At 41.3% G+C, this 21,719-nt stretch overlaps 1 protein-coding gene across 3 annotated transcripts in view; it reads left to right on the top strand.

Moving 5' to 3' along the window:
- CFAP61 (cilia and flagella associated protein 61) overlaps window positions 1-21,719 on the top strand; it is a 298,721-nt gene that overhangs the window by 74,212 nt on the left and 202,790 nt on the right. For all 3 annotated transcript variants that reach the window (XM_047743846.1, XM_047743844.1, XM_047743845.1), the window contains 5 exons: window positions 3,764-3,855; window positions 9,639-9,713; window positions 13,145-13,323; window positions 14,921-14,960; window positions 17,602-17,741. In XM_047743846.1, coding sequence (XP_047599802.1) covers window positions 3,764-3,855; window positions 9,639-9,713; window positions 13,145-13,323; window positions 14,921-14,960; window positions 17,602-17,741 — 526 coding nt within the window. The remainder of the gene's footprint in view (window positions 1-3,763; window positions 3,856-9,638; window positions 9,714-13,144; window positions 13,324-14,920; window positions 14,961-17,601; window positions 17,742-21,719) is intronic.

Raw genomic sequence — 21,719 nt, 5'->3', positions numbered from 1 at the left:
ACTGCTGCAGTAAACATCCCAGTGCATGTCTCCTTGGACCCCTTGCAAGGTTTCCCCAGGCTCTGTTCCTGGAGTTGTTCTTGCTGGGCTTGGAAATAGTCACATGTCACCATGGTTGTGGACAAACCAGTGATCTCTCTCTAGACCTTTTCCCAGCTCTCTCATACTCAGTGTCAGCATTTTAAGTTTCTGCCAGTATGATAGGTATGAAAGGAGATACCGTTTTAATTTTATTTCTCGAGTATTATTGAGGACGAGCACTTTTGTATGTTTATTGGTCGTTTGCATTTCCTGGATATTCATTGCCTTTGCCTAATGGGTTATTTCTCCTTTCTGTAATTAGATTGTTAGTCTATTTTCTGTGTTGCCAATATTTTCTCCATGTATCTGATTTTTTAAAAATTTCTTTTTAGGACACTTTTGACAGACTTTTTAGGTTTTGATGTGGTTGAATAGGTTTGTTAACTAATTGGAATTAAAATAAAAACTTTAAAAAACGTCTGGCACACACACACAAGTAAATAAATAAAAATATTTTGCCTTTATGACTTCTGCCCTTTTTCAGATGAATTTTTAAGGAAAAATTTCTTCACCCTCAAGATCATAGAGGTAGTATCCTATAATTCCAACGTTAAAAAAAAAAACAACTTTAGGCTGTTAACGTATTTGCAAGCGGTTTTTGTGTATTATATGAAACGGGCCCAAATTAATTTTATCCCATATGGTGAGCCAGCACTATTTATTTATTTGTATGGTTTATTTTTTCTCCCCCAATGTGAAATGCCACCTTTAACATGTATCAATAATTTTATAATTGTCTGGCTTTTTTCTGGATTCCGTTCTGTTTTATTACTTGAATAATCCATGGTTCTAGTAACTATGGCTTTATGTCTTAATATTCATTAGGAAATTTGGTCCACTCTTTGTTCTTATTTCTTAAAATTCTGTTATTGACTATTTCTTAAATGTCTTAAAAACCATTCCTCCATATTTATGCTTTTAGAATCAATTTATTTCATTTCACAAAAAGAAATCTTGTTGGGAGTTTTGACCTATATTTAAAATAAATGTTAAACCCCACCAGATTGTTTACTATTACTTATTCCTAAAACCATCAAAATGTATTCGTTAGCTTTTCCTGTGTATTGCTGCAATCAGATAGAGCAGGGCAGACCCAGGTCTTGTGGGGCCTGGAGTAGATACAATCTGAGAGCCCTCTTTAAGAAAACAAATGGAAAATTTCCAGACTTTCGACCTCCGGGACTGCAAGATAATAAATTTGGTTGTTGATTGTCAACAAACAAACAAACAAACAAATGCAAAATTACGAATGCAATCATAGGTGCTGTGTCTTGGGAGGAGCCTGTACTGGGGGGTGGGGGAGGTACTGAATCTCTAGCATTATTATCATAGTAAACCCATGCCATGTAAGCAATCTCAAAAACAGGGAAAGTCCTAGCAAATGGTGCCTCTACCCCCAACTCGTTCGTAACTTCTCATCTATATAGGTGGTGTAAGGAATAAAATAACAATTAAATTTTCAGCCTCAGTCATGTTTTCAGTTGTGTGTTATACAATACCAGTGCCTTGACTTTTCCCTGGGATAGCACCTCACATTTAAGGATCTCAGCACACACTATGAACATTAACTAATTAAGCCTCACAAAACCCTAGAGACATGAGAAAGAAAGATACAGCATCACCTCGCCCAGTTCTGAAATGCAGCCGCCTCTGGGGACCAGCGTGGCAGCTGCTTATTAATAAATCTCAATAACCCCATGACCGTTTAACCAAGACAATTAGCTGTTGCAGTTGTTAATTGTCTCATGAACATTAGACTGTCAAACAGTGACGTCAGCAGGATTATCCATTCATTACCAATCAAATCCATTTCTTAAGGTCTCTTACTTTTTTAGTTAAGTTTGTCCTAATTATAAAAGAAATATATGCACAGCGAAGGTCTAGTGTTTTTCTTTTAGTTGCTTTTTTGGGTAGTTCTTCAAATTTAAGACAAAATAGGAAAATCTATGTTAAAAAAATAAAGCAGAACTTAAGAGTAGGGAGCTATTGGTAGGTTTTTGTTTTTTTTTTTAATTCAAAAAGTTTGCTATTGAGCAAAAACACATCAGTGATGGCAGGAGACAGAAGAGCACCTGCCTTTAAATGGTATATTGGCTGGACAGAGAGATGGGGGAAACGTCTGGGTGCTGGGAATGCTTTGGGTATTTATTTGAATGATCGGTACATGGGAGTAAATATATGTAGAAGTCCATGCATTTTTATTGAATACATGTTATATCAAGAGAGTAAATTAACATTAAAAGCATGTGGCTCTTCTCATCATGAGGACATCAGAAACCCCATATAGACTTTCTGAAAAGTTTTGCAGGGAGAAGGACATATTCAGGAACTAAGACACGATACATTCCCACAAGCGTGTTTCTTCAGGAGAGGAATTCTAGGTCCTTTACTCCTCTCACCAGACATTTTCTCCCCTTGCCAAAAGAGCTACCCATGACCCAGGGAAGTGATTCTCTCTCCTTGTACCTTCAGCATTATGGACCTCTTCATCTATGCCCTTTCCATGTCCCTGGCCATCCAGTTTTTCTCTTAGAATTTCATTCTCTTTCACTTGGCTCCATCTTTGACAGAAGCAGGCATAGGGCATGCATAATCTGGGAACTTGGGGTGGCGAGGTATCTGCAGGAGTCTTTGCCCTGGCTGGCACAGTTGGAAAAGAAGAAGCCCAAAGGATAGGCCAGCTCTGGCCTCTACACAGCATCTGATGTGAACATCAGAGAAAAGAAGACGGAGGGGCAGGCCTATGCTGGCAGTGTGCAGGGGCAGCCCCTGGGCAAGAGCATCCTCGTGTGGGGGCAGCTGCGAACAGTTGTCACTGCTGAGAACCCTCCAGCAGAGCAGGGGAACCAGAAGGAAGAGGTGGGAGAGAGGAGGGAGAGGGAACAGGGAAGGGAAGAGAAACTGATAAGATAGAAAGGGGTGGGGGATAGAAGAGAAATAAGAAGGCCCAGAAGGACAAGAATGAGAACTGAGGAAAGAGGAGAAGGAGCAGGGGGAGAAAGAGCTTTGTGGACCAAAGGGGGAAAGTTTCATTTCTACTGTAATTTTTACTGAAAGTTAAAGAAGTGAACACTATCCTGATTATTGACTTTCCAGAACATAGTAAAACAGTAATGCTCAGCTCCAGTTCCTCTTGCTTAGAAAGTAGAGAAGTAAAAATAGCAGTCACTGTCAGATCGCATGCTAGAATATTTTCAAATGAAGGAAAAGCAGCCCTTGTGCTAACCGAGCTTCAGTGTCTAGAGAGCACTGACATCGTTAATTGTGGTTTTTCCCACATTTGGCCTTTAAATCATTTCAAAGTCTGTGGCCCTGAAAGTTGCTAATCAGTTGTTTGTAGATTTTAAAGGGGGCTCCTATGAAAGGAGCACTGGTTCAGGAGCTGCAGAGGGTGAGTGCCCCCCTGTGGGCCAGGCCAGGCCCCAGCCCATGACTGGCATCCTGTTTCCCCCATAACTCTATAGGGGTGGGTATCAGTTTATCTCCATCACATGCCTAAGGGGCCTAACAGGTCAGAATTGGGGTGGGCTCCCCACCTTGTGGTACTGCCCTCTGCCCTGTAGTTCTTCAGATATGCCCCAGGTGAGAAACACACCAGTTTACCATGCTGTCTTCCATGTCCTGCAGCTCTGCAGATGTTCATCATCTATTTTCTGTCCTTATGCCATTCTCTCTCTTAAAGATGCTGAGCTTGGTACTAGCAACCACAGTTCCCCAAAAACAGTTGAGGAGCCACGGGAACCTGTTTCTCCACAGGCCATGGAAGGCACTCAGGTAACAGAGGTCACTCACCCATGCCTGGGGCCCTGGGGCAGGTGTGGGGGCTGCTTGTGTTGTGGGGGGCTGGCTCATGACCAAGTTCTGATGCCTGCTGTAGACAGGGCCTCACTAGTCCTCAGACAGGGGAGACAGCAGGCTCGGAGGGTGTTTATAACAGGGAGGGTGCCCTGGGTGCGTGTTTATAACAGACAGATCAGAGCTGCATCGCTGGCTTCAAGAATATGGGTCAGAATGGAGTTTCATCCCTTCTCCTCCTTCCTTCTCACCCGTTCCTGATTCCAGGAGGCTGAGGCAGATAAAACTGCTCATTTAAAGCCAGGTAGACAATCCAGACCTACTGAAGAGCCTTACGCGCTGCCCGCATACTCACACGAGGACCCATTTCCCTATTTTCCTTCCTGCCTGATCGGGCTTGGAAGCTAGCAAGATGCCTTCCACAGCTTCCGGCTGAGCTGCTGGCTCCACTTGTCTCTGCCTGGCCTCAGCAGGAGCCCCACCACCACCACCTGCACTTTCCTGTTGTCAGGACTCTGCAGGTGCTGCTGCTGCCCTCACCTAAAGAAGGGGTAAACCCGCAGCAACAGGGGCTACAGTTGGCCGTGTAATAGATTATGTAGGATTTGGCAGACAAGCCAATAGATCCAGTCCTGTGTTCCAGCTCTGCCAACTTCTGACCGCTGATGGGTTTGCAGTAATATGAATGCCCACATTTACTGGGCTCTGGGTGCTCACATGCTCCTGCAGAACCTCAGAGCATGTCTTTTGTGTCTTTAGGAACAAGGCCTCACGTAGGGGATGGGGCAGGAAAACAGGCTCACCTCCAGGCTAATGTCGTTGGCCTGGTCCTACATCTGCGTGTGGCCAGAATCCCAAGATGTGTTTTCCTACACACCTCCTTCAGCTTCTGGTCTGCCTGACTTCTCCACCCAGCTGGGCCCAGAGCCCCTCCCTGAGCCCAGGATGGGGGGGCAGGTGCTGAGCCATTGCTTCTGGACTCTAACCTTGGACAAAACAGTGTTCCTCCTTGCCCATAAACTCATGTAAATAAAATCTTGGGAAAAGGAGGTTGGAGGGAAGACCTTTATCTCAATACTAGTCCACCTGGCTTGTCCTCCCAGATTTCCACACGGTCTCTATGAAAAATGTATTCTTACACCCCAAACCACAAAAGGTTCCAAACTGTAGCTGGTTGGCTATTATATTTCAAGTGCTGATTTAGTCTCTGCATGGAGACTGGGCATGCGCAATGGTCACGCACTCTGCTGTGTCGGAGGGTACTCATGAGACCAAAACACAACCCCCGCCTTCAAGAGGTAGTGACTTGCTATGGGAGAGGAGAGCCTAATTCAGTATGTGGAAAGGAGGATGGGAAGCATCCCAGAGAAGGAGACCTTTTAAAGAAGGTTGTATAACATGGATTAAATTAAGGGAAATGAAGCTGATGAATGAAGTTAATGAGAAAGAAAAACTTAGTGCTCAGGGCTTCTGCTTTCGGCAAAGACAGAGTAAGAGAGACTAGATTTATTCCCTTGCTGGAAAAACCAAGAAGTGGCCAAAATGTAAGAGATAGCAGTTTTTAAAACACTGCTTATCAGGTAACCAAGTAGAATGATGGGAGAGAAGGGAAACAAGCCAGGCAAGTCCTCCGATTGCCCTGGCTTCCTGCCTGAGAGAGTTTTAGGCCACAGCATGGGGCAGGAGAACCCAGTGGGAACCCAGTGGACTCCCTGAATTGAGGAGGCAGACCTGTAAGTGTATGGAGACTAAAGCTGCTAAGGTCTATGGGACAGAATATCAGAGAGGAGAGAGCTGCACAGAGGGAGGTGTGAGACACCAACAGAGGGCTGTTCTTGAGTATTGAACTGAAGACCAATCAACATGTGAGCAACTGGTGAAGGTCAGGCTGAGGACAGAAAAGGATTCAAGTTCACAGTGCCCAGTGCTTATCCAAAGCTGGAACCTCTGCCTGTTCCCATCAGCCAGACTGGAGAACCTTAGGGCTCACAAGGCATTGGAAGAGTGCACAGAAGAGTTTTGCATCAGTAGTAAGGAATAATTTGCTCTAGAGAGAGCACTGCACCAGTTATGTCTAACATATCTGTAGAGCAAGAACCAAAAGGATCAAACTGCTCCCAAGTGGCTGAGTTCCAGAGCCAAGTTCAAGAATAAGTATAGGAGTACAAAATTAACTAGCACCCAACTAGGTTAAATTACAAGGTTTAGAATCCAAGAAGATATTACCAGGCACTGAAAAAAGCTGAGAATGTATGATGCATAAGGTGGGATAACCAGTTGAAACTACCCTAGATCTGAAGCAGATATTAGAATTAGTGGATGAGAACATTGAAACAATTGTTAGAATTAAATAAGTTCCAAAGTTCAAAGAGAGACGTGAAAGATATAAAAACACCCCAAATAAAACCCCTAACATAAAAACTGCAATTCATGAAATGAAAAATACATGGAAGGATTAACTATAGATTAAATATCACAGAAGAAAAAAAGGTTAGTAAACTTGAAATGGAAATGAGAATTAAAAAATAAGAAAGATATTGTATCAGTGAGCTGTGGGACAATATCAAGTAGCTAAAATGTGTGCAGGTGGAGTCTATAAAGAAGAGGAGGGAGAGGTTGGAATGGAAAAGTATTTGAAGAAATGATGACTATAAAGAAATTCTAGATTTTATGAAAACAGTAATCCCACAGACACAAGCTCAATGAACAGCAAGCACAGGAAACAGGAAGACAACTATACCAAGCCCATCATAATCAAATAGTGGAAAACCAATGATAAAGAGAGAATCTTAAAAGAAGCCAGAAAGGGGGAAAAGGCAAGCTGGGAACAGAGGAATAAAGATCATAGTTGCAGCAGATTTCTCATTGGAAACAGTGTAAGCAGTAAGACAGTGTGGTTGCATCTTTAAAGACCTGGAAGAAGATAAACTATCAACCTAGAATTTTATACCCATTGAGTGTCTTGCAAAAATGAGAGTAAAATTTTGATCTGCACACAAAAGGTGAACAAATTCATTACCAGCGGACACATACTACAAGAACTGTTGGAAGTCCTTCAGGCAGAAGAGAAACAATACCAGATGGAACTGTGGATCTACACAGAGGAATGAGGAATGGTAGCGGGATGGGTACACGTGTAAGATTTTGTTCTCATTATTTATATCCCTTTAAAAGATAGTTGATTGCTTAAATAAAATAAAAACAACATAGTCTGGGACTTCTGGCAAATGTTAAAATGAAATGTATGACAAGAACAGTATAAAAACCAGGAGGAGAGAAATATAAATATACTATTTGAGGTCTCTTCTGCCATACATGATGTTGTATAGTATAACCTGAAGATAGATGTGATAAGTTAAAGGTGTATATCATAAACCCTAAAAAATATTGAAGTTACAAATCAAATTCAGAGAGTTATACTTAATAAAAATACAGGAGAGAGAAAGTGGAACCATAAAAATATACAACTGGGGCAGCTGGTTGGCTCATTTGGTAGAGCATATGACTCTTGATCTCAGGGTTATGAGTTCAAGACCCATGTTGGGTATAGAGATCACTTAAAAATAAAATCTTTTATGAAATATATATAACTAATCCAAAAGAAGGCAAAAAGATGTAAAAAGGGTTTAAAGAGCAGAGGGACAAATATAAAACGAATAGCAGGATGGCAGACTTAAACCTAACAATATTGATAATTACATTAAATGTACTGTACATTGAATGTCCCAAAGATTATATAAGATCAAGATAGATTGGATGAAAGAACAAGACTCAATTATATTGCAAACAACAAAAAATGCATTTTTTTAAAAAAAGATTTTATTTTTTATTTGAGAGAAAGAGAGAGCACAAGCAGGGGGAGGGGCAGAGGAAGAGGGAGAGGGAGAAGCAGACTCCTTGATGATGTGTGTAGGCTGACTTGGGGCTTGTTCCCAGCACCCTGGGATTATGACCCAAGCCAAAGTCAGATACTTAACCAACTGAGCCACCCAGGGACCCCAAAAATGAACTTTAAATACAAAGATACAATGAGTTCAAATTAAAAAGATACAAAAATATACAGCGTGTTAACACTAATGAAAAGAAAGCTGGAGTAGCTTTATTAATTTCAGACATAGTGGATTTCAGAACAAAGAATATTACCAGAAGTAACAAAGATCAAGAGAACGTAACATCCTAAATATTTATGCATCTAATAGAATTTTAAAACACATGAAGCAAAAACTGATAAAACTGCAAATACAAACAAATGACTCTATTTGGAGATTTCAATATCCCTCCCATATTAACAAGCTAAAAGATTACCTAATGTTTCTCTCAAAAATACAGGGAAGGCATTTGAAAATTCAACATTCATTCCTCATTAAAACTCTCAGAAAATTAGGAATCAGAAAGAACTTCTTCAATTTGTTAGAGCTATTTTTGAAAACTCTGTAGCTAACATCATACTTAATGGTAGGAGACTAAATGCTTTCCCACCATGGTCAGAAGCAATACAAGAATGTCTGCTCTCACCTCTTCTATTTAAATTACACTGGAAGTTCAAGCCAGCACAAGACAACAGAAGTAAAAGGCATCAAGATTGGAAAGGAAGAATTAAAACTGTCCTTTATTTGCAGGTATAACATAGTCATCTAGAATCTACAAAACAGCTACTAAAACTAGTAAATAATTTAGCCTCTTGCTCAATATATACAAAATTAATATGCAAAGTTCAATTTTATTTCCATGTAATAACAATTAACAACCAGAAATTGAAATAAATACCATTTACACTAGGTAAAATATACAAAATACGAAGAGATAAGCCCGACAAAAGATGTTCAAGACTTGTATGCTGAAAACCACAAAACGTTTCTGAGAGAAATGAAATAAGACCTCAGTAAATGGAGAGAGATTCCATGCTCCTGGTTTCGAAGACTGGATATTGTCAAGGTGTCAGATCTTCCTCAATTGGTCAATGCATTCTCAGTCAAAATTTCAGGAGGAATTTTTCTAGAAACTGAAAAAGTGATTCCAAAATTCATATGGAGAATGGAAAGGACCTTGAATAACTGAAACAACTTTGGAACGGAACAACTGTTGGACTAATACTACTGATTGCAAAGTTTGCTGTATAGTTCCTGTCATTAGGTCCCTGTGATAACAATGCCAAGGGCAAAAGATACATTAATGGAACAGAATAGAAGACCCAGAAATAGACTCAGCCTATAATCTATAGTGACAAAAGGCAGACAACCATTTGCATGGGCTTGACCAAGTGGAACAGGGCAGGGAAGGGAGGGGTCCTAGAAACACAGAAGCTTTGGGAAGTGACGTATATGCTCATTATTTTTATTATGGTGATATATTTACAGAGGCATACATAGGTTAAAACTTCTCAAAAGGTCTACTTCAAATATATACGGTTTATTGTCAATTCTACCTCAATAAAGCAGCTGGAAAAAAAGCTAGAGTGCAGCTTTCAAGTTACACAGAAGACTAAGAATAATGAAGTAATAACTAACATCTACAGGGAACTAGGAGGAACCGGCAGTGCGCTAACATTGCTCTAGCTACCTGTCCTTATTTATTCTCCTAACAACCTGGTCAGGTAGGTGCTGGTTTTAGCCCCTTTTTACAGATGAGTCTGTGGAGACTCCATAACTATCCCAAGCCAGTAAGCTGTGGAGGCAGGATCTGAACCCAAGGCAGTTGGTTCCAGAGCTGGGGCTCTGAACCACTCTGGTGTTGATTAAATATCTTGCCTTTGTCATCCACAGGGGAGAATCACAGAAGAAGCCACAGCTGAGGAACTTTTGTCAGCAGTCCACAGCGGAAACAGTAGTGAAATGGAGGTAGGACTCGAGCACGGGCTGGTTGGCCCCACAAGGGTCACTATTCATTGAGTGTTGGTGGGCTTGCTCCTCTTCCAGGCCTCCCTGCCTCTCTCTACCAGCTCAGAGCTGCCACTTCTTTAGCACTGACTCCCCAAAGCCTCCCTCAGTGAAGTATTCCTCCACCAAGATATCCTTTGTTCTGTATCCTTTGTATAGCTTGGTCCTAGAAGCTATACTGTTAGAGATTCAGGCCAAGGGGTGGTAGAATCTTCTGCCAGCTGACACCCGTGGCACACTTCTTCATCTTCTGCTGGCTTCCTTCTCCCTGCCCACACCTTCCTTTGTTGAACCTCCTTGGCCCACTCTGCTGGGATGTGTCCTCTGTTTCCTGCTAGAAACTCAAGGATTCAGGTCATTTGGCTGGGCTTTCTGGACCCTGCTCGGGATTTCAAATTTTTCCTAAGGAGCAGAGGAGGGCTTTGAAAGTTGTAAGTGGGAGATTCACATGATGAGACACTCTCATGCCCCAGTGGTGAGCCCAGTTCTGAGCTTTCAGTGGGTTCCCCGGTGCCTCTTCTGGGCTTGTGAGTCAACCTGAGAAGTCTGGAGAGCCCTTGACCAAACACGAAGTCAGGTCATCTCCACGGAGGTCCTGGGAGGACCACATTAATGGAGCACTAATCTCAAACATCGGAATTCTGAGAGGGCCAGATTTTGGTTCCCCTTTCTTCTCCAGATTCTGAGCCATTAGGAAGTCTACATGGAAGTCAGCTAGGGGTAAAGGTGCCACTTTATGTTGGCCAAAGCTGAACTGGGGAAAAAAATGTTGGCCCTGTAACAAGTGTATTTCCTAGTTCCCCACCACTGAATTCAGTGTACACACCTGGCTGGAGGCGTCTTCACTGTTGGAGAAGGGTCTGCCCTGCTAGGCAGAGTGTATGGAGGTCAGGGGAACTCATGCAGTCAGGAGCCGGATATGCTGCTAGGAATAGAGTGCATCAGGCAGGCAGGGGTCCATTTTCCGAATCTCACTTTAGCACCTACCCTGGGACCCCACCCATGTCTTTCTGGCACTGGTCATTCCTCAGCACCCGAGGATGGGAACTTCAGGTGCCTGGTCTTTCTCTGGCACCGTGCCTGCAAGCAGGTCAGAATCTTTGCGGAACAGCCATCAGATAATGACTGAACGTAGTTGGAGAAGCAGTACCCCAGTTTCTTTGCCTCTTAGGTGAAACAGCTCTGAGATGTATTCTCCAGGGCCTCCCAGGGATCTCAGCAGGATCGAGCGGGACACTCTGCATTGCTCTCCTTTCTTTCCTTGCCTCCCTTCCCCACTCTCCCTGCAGAATTTCCTCTCATCCCTCCCCAAATAAACTTAGCTCAGAGTTTGCTTCTGGGGACACCCACACCAGGGCACTGACTCCTCAGGCTCTGGGGAGGAGAGAAGGAGACATGGAGCAGAAGGTGAGGCATGCTATACTTCTAAGAGGTCGCTATTCCTGTAAGAACCCAAACCAGAATGTGGATGTTTGGGTGATTGGGGAGGGGACAGGATGGTCCCTGCTGCATTAGACATACTGAACCCCCAGAGGGCCCCTGGGTCAACAAGGTAGATTGATGTCCTATGTTTATCTCCTCTCCTTCTGGAAAAAAGCCACAGAAATGATAGCAAAGCAATAAGAAGGAGGGCACAAATCCACAAAGACAACACGACTAGGAGAGAAGATATTGGACAGTGAGCCCTTTCAAAATGTTGAGAATGAAGAAAATCAATGGAGGAGTTTACACTGGCTTAGCACAGTGGAGAAAGGAGAAGGTCCAGCACCACTGTGAGGGGAGGAAAGCAGAAAAGCAGAAAAGCAGGTGTTTTCCTTCCTGTGTCCACAAAAGGCCTGGGACTTCTGGAAGGAAGGGTAAAGACTGGGCTGAAGTGAGGGGTCTGACAGTCTGCTAGCAGACAGCTCATGGCCCATCCACCATGCTCAAGAGAAATAACTAAATGACCATTCTCTAGATAGATGGGATGGAAACAGCTCCAAATTCAGGTTCAGGCTGCACTGTGAGGCTGTGTAATGGAGGAGAACAGAACAGACAAGTAAGTGGAACTCTCCATTTCAAAGGTAGAAACCCCTGTCCTCTCCTCCTACCATGTTCTCTGAATGCCAGAAGCCAGGTCTTTGTATAAGTTTTTTCTTATCACTATGGTAACAAATTACCACGAATGTAGTGGCTTAAAACAACATAAATTTATTACTATATAGTTCTGGAGGTCAGAATCCCCAATGAGTGCTAAGATCCATGTGCAGGCAGGACTATTCCTTCTGAGGCTCTGGGGAAAATCCCTCCCTTGCCTTTGCCAGCTTCTGGAAGCAATTTGCATTCCTTGACATATGATACCCTCATCTTCAAAGCTGGTAACATCTTCCAGTCTCTTGACTCTGACCCTCCTGCCTTTTTTAAAATAAGGACCCTTCTGCTTATATGGGGCCCACCTAGATAATCCACGATAATCTCTGTGTTAAAATCTTGTGTTAAAATCTTCACTTGCATTAAAATCTTCACTTGTGTTAAAGTTAAAATCTTGTATTAAAATCTTCACTTAATGACCTCTGCAAAGTCCCTGTTGCTCTGTAAAATGCACAGGTTCCAGGGATCGGGCCATGTATAGTTTGGGGGGGCCACTGTTCTGCCTATCACAGTCTCCAAGAGATTGAGCACATATTCAGAAACACGGGAGTAAATGCCAAAGAAATGAGAAAGTTGAAAGGGCTAGCCAATAGAAAGAGGGATCAGCGGGACAGGGGACTCTTGATTTTCTTTATAAGGTTTTAGTGCTGATATTATTTTAATGTTTGATGCATTACTTTGATTTAAAAGAACTCTGAGAAGGATCTCAGTATGAATCATTTTCCTCTAACTGAGCTGTAACACCTTCTTAGACAACCCTAAAATGAGACTGGAAGGTCTAATGCCAACTTTCCAGGTGGCTCCTGCCAGTTGGACCTCTCTGGGCTCCACCTCATCACCCAATCACCCAAACAGTCCCAAGATCCAAAAATTCTTGTAGCACAAAATCACAGTGAAAACGCTTTGGGAGACAGGTGTTTTGCTTACAGAATTGAGAGGTATATAAACCTACCACACTCTAACTTCTACCTAGTGTTAAAGTTGAAATGTGGATCCAATGGGAAAGACCAGTGGAAACCATTCATTTCCTGACCTTCACATGAGGACGTCTTTCAATCCCATTATGATTCTTGATTAAGAATCAAGAATCTTAAATCTCTTTAAGAAATCTCATTGAAACTAGGCCTGGCTCAGGATGATTTGTTTCAGGTGAGACTGTCACATCCGGCCTAGATAATGTAGACTTGATGCCACCACGAGCCCATTAAATTGCAGAAAATGAATAGGATTCCTGCTTGGTCCCTCTTGTCTCCTTGCTGTAGGACATAGAAAACCTCAGTCAGCAGTCCTCTGTGAGTGATACAGATGGCCGTGTCAGCTGTCTGAGCTTGGCATCCATTTCACTGCCCAAGGAGACCAGCGACTTCCGCCCCATCTACAAGGGAGCCTCAGCTGCTTTTTGTATTCAGCTCTTTTGTATCGAGGAGAAATATGAAGCAAGGCAAGTACTGATCCCGGGTTGTCTGTTATATAGTAAGACTTTTCTTAAGGCAGTGGTGGCCTCATATTTTATTTGTATGGAGCCCATGGCTTTCAAACGTGGCCTCACATCGTAATCCCGTTGTTTTTTTGTTTGTTTGTTTGCTTGCTTTTTGTTTTGTTTTTGTTTTTTTTCTTTTTTTAAGCCCAGATTTCTGGGCCCAAGTCCCTGAGGTTTCAGTCCATAAAATTTGAGCAAGGGCCACAGAATCGGACTGCCCAGGTTTTGGCTCACCTGTGTAACAACAGTTGGGGATCTGGAAGTTCCAATTTTCTCTCTCTGCCTCCTGCCTCTGGTTCCCTGCTGCTGGCCCCATTCTCAGAGCAGTGTAACTTCTTAGGATCAAAGAAATGGACAGTGGGCTGAGGCTTTGTACCAGAAGCTGGTGAGGACGACTTTGAGCCTGGCTTTCTAGCTAAAGCTCCATCGGACCTGATCAGTCTGGGCTCATTCCTGAGCTGATGGATGGGACCAGGCCAGGACTTAATGACAATTTAGTCCTTTGCCTCATGTTTCCCTCCCTCACTACCATCCGCAAATTTGGGGCTGGAGCCTTACACAAATGTAATCTGAGGGTGGCTAGTAGGACACCGAACAGCATTCCAGGAGAGCTGCTAGAAGGAGGAGGCATGGTGCCAGACAAAGCCTGGGTGCCCACCAGACCACTCAGTCACCCCACTTCCTATCCCTGTGTGTTCAGTACTTCTGCTGTCTATAGTCTAGAAGTGGACCTTTGACCTTGATGCCCAGATTCCACATCTCCTTTAGAATTCCCACTGACTCCACCATTTTATTGCACAGAACAATCTGGAAGAAGAAAAGATCAGCTTATTTTGATAGACCAGAAGGTTCAGTGTATCCTTTTGATGACCAAGAGTGCTGCTAGACATTTCCTTCTTAGAGAATGTGTTTAAACATACTCCCAGTCTCCCAATCTCACTTACAATGTTTTACTCGTACTTTTTTCCTTTTAAGTTTTCAATTTCTTTGGAAATCTTAGAAGTTTGAAAAGGGAATTCTTTATTTTACTTATATCGTAGACATCTAAAAAGCCTATAAGCCCTTCTAGACTTGTTGTGTATATTTATTTTTCCCTGTGCATTCAGATATGATTGTGCTTAGAATGTGACTTTTGAATTTTCAGACTGCAATTTGATGAACCATTATGGTTTACCTGTGAGTATAGAACCACAGGTGGTAAGAAAATCTTTTGCATGTAAAAGAGAAAAAGATCAGAATTGCTTATAATAAACCCACATCTCTCTGACAGCTCTAACAAAAAAGGGAGAGATTATGTCACAGAATGACTATTGAACCTCTTTGAATGCACAGGTGATTAATTGTTATAGTAATGTCTTTAGTTATAGAAAAATATTTTACTACTGAAATATGAAGCTTATGATTTTCTGCAAGTTGATTAATGTTCAGCTAGACACAAATTCTGACTAGTGGTTGGCTATCACTGCCTGACAGGAAGAGAGCCATAAATCTTTTAAAATATATACTGATACTACTTTTGCTTATGGGTCAGTGACAATGCTTACTGTCTTGTTTACAGGTCACTGGACTTTATGAATTTTGTTTTCAGTCTTTTCCCTGTAAGTACATGCTGGATTTTGAGTAATATAATTGGTTTTGCAAGCTAGAAAATTTATAGAAAAGCAAAATATCATATTCACTGTCCAAACATGTACATCGCCATGAATGTTAAGGTTTGAATTGCTTCCGTTTTCTGAAAATAAAGTTGAATGACATATCATGAACTCTTCAAAATATTGACGTTCATGTTCTAATAGTTCCCTTTAAATGTCCAATTTCTTTTAAGGATAGCTTTAATGGTGTTTTGTTAGAACCAGATCATTAATAGAATGCTGCAAGTACATGAAAATGTCAGAAACGACACAAAAGTGTATTAGACCGCCATATTACTTTATAGTTTACAGTGGTTCAGAGAATTCTGAAACCATTAGATTGCATTTCTAAGAGTAGGCAAGTAGGAATTTGTGACCGATTTTTTGGTTGGCATCACCCAACACAGCGTCTGACATGGAGGAGGCACTCAACCCACTATGACATGTTTGGCGGATGGGCTTTGGGCAAACAGACCAGTGCAGACAACATACTCCGTTCTTGTCCTCTGCCTCCATTTTCGATTCACTGTTGTCGAGGGGTGGAGATTCTAATCAACTTCTCACTTTATTGGAGGGAAGAAAGTGGAGAAGGAAGATGATTGAGGAAAAAATGGATTTTTACAAAGATGTTTTTCTTCCCTCACCTATCAGTTAAGTCAATAACTAGATTCTTCACTTTGTTAATTAACAAAGTATCTATTGTCTTATTTTTCCTGATACTCTTTCTACTGAGGCAAAAAACAAATATGGTTTAATTATGTTTCCTGAAGCCTACGTGATTATAGGTTGTATTTCCTCATTTTGTTAAAATAATGAAGGCTTGTAGTAATGATCTCCATTGTTCTCGTAACTTTTGGGGATTAATTTTTAAGGCATTTTGAAGCTCATAAAGCAATGTAGATTATCCTAAGGTAGGATTTACAAAGCCAATTTCCCTCAGAGATGCCCCAAAGTAATTTTCCTGCATTTAAATTCACTCCTACTTTGAAGTCCAAATAAAGGCAGAGCTCCAACATTACAAAAGCAATGCTGGCTTTAAAAAGGCAAAAGACACTTTTACAGTTTAATTCTATTGTCTTTCAGGCTATGTGGAAACAGGAACAAAATACTTCTATTATGCATCCTTAAATCCTTCAAATCTAAGTCAAAGCAGTTCATTGTAGTCTTCTCCTCCCAGAGGAAGTCCACTGAGACTCGGCACCCATTCCTTACTTTCAGCTTGAGTTTTTCAACAACTTGACTTTCAAGTTCCCCAAAAGGAACTGTGTCATTTTGCTAGAAAGAAGGAAGATAAGGTCAAACAATGATTCACTCCTTTGGTTTTCACTAACATCCCCAGGGTTTTGGATTAGCACAAGTAATGCCTTCACAGGGTTCAGGAGAAGGCGAGATCCCAAAGGGACAAATTAGCTCTGGGAAGAGCAAGCCACTCCTGCAGGCACCTGGCAGAGGGTCAAGTGGGTTGTGTGGAACACAGATGGTCTAGGCCAGCTCTGTCTGATAGGCAACAAATTCTAGCCAAATAAGTAATCTAAATATTCTAGCAGCCACATTAAAAAAAATAAACAAAACAAAAAAGACACAGGTGAATTCAATTTTAATACTATATTTTATTTAACTGAATATGCCCCAAATTTAATCTTTTTCACATGTAATCAGCATGAAAAGCTATTGAGATATTTTACGGTCTTTCCCCCAGTGTTTGAAATCTAAAATATATTATTACACCTGTAGCACATTTCAAGGGAAAACACTACGTTTTTATCAGAAATATTTGATCTGCGCTTAGATTTCATAAAATTACAGTTGAATAAGTAGATTCATATACCCAAGTTGTTCCAACATAAAACTTTCCCAATAGCTGAGTATCAGTTTTTTAATTTAAATTTTAAATTAATGAAAATGAAATAAAATTAAAAACTCAGTTCTCAGTCACACTAGCTACATTCCCAAAAACCCACTATCCAGACATGGCAGCTGGTTCCCATACTGGGCAGTGCAGATCTCAGGGATAAGTGGCAGCTCTGAGGACATCTGGTTCCTCCTACGCCTGCTAACTACACACACTTCCCAGGTTAAACACATCCTTAGCTCTGTTTGCCTAAGTGGGATCATGTCATGATAAAATACAGATGTCCATTCATGTATAATACAAGATTTTAAAAAAGTAAAGTCCAGGATCACCACCCTCTCATCTTAGAGGAGGGAACCAGGGCTAGTGCTCTATCACTTAGCAAACCTGGAGACTTTGCTATGATACCCCGTGCTGCTTCATTGCCTCCAGGGTGCAAGTGAATTTGCCAGCACAAAAAACCTTACTTTCAAAACTGACTTCCACAGAAGGGCTGTGCGAATGAGTCTCATGGTTTACAATGTTCATTCATGTAGGTTTTAGCAGGACTTGCGGAGATTTTCTCAGTGTGCTTATAGTTCCTTATCCTCTTGAATTTCATATGATTACTTTCCAAATTACAGGAAAGTTGAACTTGAATACCCTGTCCTTTACACATTTTACCCCCTATTTTCTAGTGTTTGGCAGCAGGAATTTGTTTAGTGATGAATGGTTTCCAATTCTCTCCCTGTGTGTCCTGGTCGCCGATCACGTTAGGACAAGAACTTCTGCATCATTTCCCTGCCGCACCTCACGCCCGAGTTTGCCCTCATTCAGAACTTCGTAAAGATTGTCCCCTTCAACAACTGTACCCTGGAGCAGGATCTCTATGTCTTCCATCGGGCTGGACTGCTTAAGTAAGTGAACATGCCTTCAGCCAAAAGACAATCCATGAAATTAAACAAAGAGAATGGAACAAGGAGCTTGCTGCCATTTTAACTTAATGGTTTCTTTCAAAAATTGTTTTATTGGTGGAGAGCTTGATCAAATGATTTTAACCTTGGGTTAGGGAAAAAGTCATATTAAAAAGTTATCTGTCCAGTGAGATATTTTATTGTCAATAAAAGACCATACGATACCAAAATAGAAAAACTGACTAAAAAAAAAAAGGCCAGACTATTTGCATATGAAGAAAAACAAACAAAAAATAATGGATATTTAAAATCTTCAAACATATTCATTAGGGGAAGGGAAACCCAGACAAGAATGAGACATCATTTTTTATCATATTGGTCAGATCTAAAATAGAGAACCATTCAGTTCTAATGAAACAATGTAGCAGTGGCCAGAATGTAATTGACATGAAATTTCCAAGGCCAGTTTGGCCAGAATGCTGTAGTGGTTCATATCCATCAACTCTTTCATTCCACTCCTAGAAACATACCCTAAAAACTGGTTGCAGAGATGCAAAGAAAAATTTATATATAAGGACTAAAGATATTGGAAATACTCTAAATGTCCAAAAGTAGGAGAAGGTTTAAATACTTTATAGTAACTATATGAAGGAATTATAACTCTGTTTGCAATTCATTGAAAGAACATTTAATGAATGGAAAATGCTCAGAATGTAACGCTAGGCTCATACCGTTATATAAAACAGCATTTAAACATGACCTAAATTTCTTTTTTATTTTTTTTTATTTTTTTTTTTTCAGCATAACAGTATTCATTATTTTTGCACCACACCCAGTGCTCCATGCAATCCGTGCCCTCTACAATACCCACCACCTGGTGCCCCCAACCTCCCACCCCCCCACCCCTTCAAAATTCTCAGATCGTTTTTCAGAGTCCATAGTCTCTCATGGTTCACCTCCCCTTCCAATTTCCCTCAACTCCCTTTTCCTCTCCATCTCCCCTTGTCCTCCATGCTATTTGTTATGCTCCACAAATAAGTGAAACCATATGATAATTGACTCTCTCTGCTTGACTTATTTCACTCAGCATAATCTCTTCCAGTCCCGTCCATGTTGCTACAAAACTTGGGTATTCATCCTTTCTTTTTTTTTTTTTTTTTTTACAGCTTTATAAACATATATTTTTATCCCCAGGGGTACAGGTCTGCGAATCGCCAGGTTTACACACTTCACAACACTCACCATAGCACATACCCTCCCCAATATCCATAACCCCACCCCCTCCCCCCAACCCCCCCCCCCCATCAACCCTCAGTTTGTTTTGTGAGATTAAGAGTCACTTATGGTTTGTCTCCCTCCCAATCCCATCTTGTTTCATTTACTCTTCTCCTACCCCCTCAACTCCCCATGTTGCATCTCCTCTCCCTCATATCAGGGAGATCATATGATAGTTGTCTTTCTCCGATTGACTTACTTCACTAAGGATGATACCCTCTAGTTCCATCCACGTCGTTGCAAATGGCAAGATTTCATTTCTTTTGATGGCTGCATAGTATTCCATTGTGTATATATACCACCTCTTCTTTATCCATTCGTCTGTAGATGGACATCTAGGTTCTTTCCATAGTTTGGCTATTGTAGACATTGCTGCTATAAACATTCGGGTGCACGTGCCCCTTCGGATCACTACGTTTGTATCTTTAGGGTAAATACCCAGCAGTGCAATTGCAGGGTCATAGGGTAGTTCTATTTTCAACATTTTGAGGAACCTCCATGCTGTTTTCCAGAGTGGTTGCACCAGCTTGCATTCCCACCAACAGTGTAGGAGGGTTCCCCTTTCTCCGCATCCTCGCCAGCATCTGTCATTTCCTGACTTGTTAATTTTAGCCATTCTGACTGGTGTGAGGTGATATCTCATGGTGGTTTTGATTTGTATTTCCCTGATACCGAGTGATATGGAGCACTTTTTCATGTGTCTGTTGGCCATCTGGATGTCTTCTTTGCAGAAATGTCTGTTCATGTCTTCTGACCATTTCTTGATTGGATTATTTGTTCTTTGGGTGTTGAGTTTGCTAAGTTCTTTATAGATTTTGGACACTAGCCCTTTATCTGATACGTCATTTGCAAATATCTTCTCCCGTTCTGTCAGTTGTCTTTTGGTTTTGTTCACTGTTTCCTTTGCTGTGCAAAAGCTTTTGATCTTGATAAAATCCCAATAGTTCATTTTTGCCCTTGCTTCCCTTGCCTTTGGTGATGTTCCTAGGAAGATGTTGCTGCGGCTGAGGTCGAAGAGGTTGCTGCCTGTGTTCTCCTCGAGGATTTTGATGGATTCCTTTCTCACATTGAGGTCCTTCATCCATTTTGAGTCTATTTTCATGTGTGGTGTAAGGAAATGATCCAATTTCATTTTTCTGCATGTGGCTGTCCAATTTTCCCAGCACCATTTATTGAAGAGGCTGTCTTTTTTCCATTGGACATTCTTTCCTGCTTTGTCGAAGATGAGTTGACCATAGAGTTGAGGGTCCATTTCTGGGCTCTCTATTCTGTTCCATTGATCTATGTGTCTGTTTTTGTGCCAGTACCATGCTGTCTTGATGATGACAGCTTTGTAATAGAGCTTGAAGTCCGGAATTGTGATGCCACCAACTTTGGCTTTCTTTTTTCAGTATTCCTTTGGCTATTCGAGGTCTTTTCTGGTTCCATATAAATTTTAGGATTATTTGTTCCATTTCTTTGAAAAAAATGGATGGTACTTTGATAGGAATTGCATTAAATGTGTAGATTGCTTTAGGTAGCATAGACATTTTCACAATATTTATTCTTCCAATCCAGGAGCATGGAACATTTTTCCATTTCTTTGTGTCTTCCTCAATTTCTTTCATGAGTACTTTATAGTTTTCTGAGTATAGATTCTTAGTCTCTTTGGTTAGGTTTATTCCTAGGTATCTTATAGTTTTGGGTGCAATTGTAAATGGGATGGACTCCTTAATTTCTCTTTCTTCTGTCTTGTTGTTGGTGTAGAGAAATGCAACTGATTTCTGTGCATTGATTTTATATCCTGACACTTGACTGAATTCCTGTACAAGTTCTAGCAGTTTTGGAGTGGAGTCTTTTGGGTTTTCCACATAGAGTATCATATCATCTGCGAAGAGTGATAGTTTGACTTCTTCTTTGCCGATTTGGATGCCTTTAATTTCCTTTTGTTGTCTGATTGCTGAGGCTAGGACTTCTAGTACTATGTTGAATAGCAGTGGTGATAACGGACATCCCTGCCGTGTTCCTGACCTTAGCGGAAAAGCTTTCAGTTTTTCTCCATTGAGAATGATATTTGCGGTGGGTTTTTCATAGATGGCTTTGATAATATTGAGGTATGTGCCGTCTGTCCCTACACTTTGAAGAGTTTTGATCAGGAAGGGATGCTGTACTTTGTCAAATGCTTTTTCAGCATCTATGGAGAGTATCATATGGTTCTTGTTCTTTCTTTTATTAATGTGTTGTATCACATTGATTGATTTGCGGATGTTGAACCAACCTTGCAGCCCTGGAATAAATCCCACTTGGTCGTGGTGAATAATCCTTTTAATGTACTGTTGAATCCTATTGGCTAGTATTTTGGCGAGAATTTTTGCATCTGTGTTCATCAAGGATATTGGTCTGTAGTTCTCTTTTTTGTTGGGATCCTTGTCTGGTTTTGGGATCAAGGTGATGCTGGCCTCATAAAATGAGTTTGGAAGTTTTCCTTCTATTTCTATTTTTTGGAACAGTTTCAGGAGAATAGGAATTAGTTCTTCTTTAAATGTTTGGTAGAATTCCCCCGGGAAGCCGTCTGGCCCTGGGCTTTTGTTTGTTTGGAGATTTTTGATGACTGTTTCAATCTCCTTACTGGTTATGGGTCTGTTCAGGCTTTCTATTTCTTCCTGGTTCAGTTGTGGTAGTTTATATGTCTCTAGGAATGCATCCATTTCTTCCAGATTGTCAAAT

Source organism: Lutra lutra, chromosome 9, assembly GCF_902655055.1.
Source record: "Lutra lutra chromosome 9, mLutLut1.2, whole genome shotgun sequence".
Classification (NCBI taxonomy): domain Eukaryota; kingdom Metazoa; phylum Chordata; class Mammalia; order Carnivora; family Mustelidae; genus Lutra; species Lutra lutra.
This window is presented reverse-complemented; position numbering and strand designations above follow the sequence as displayed.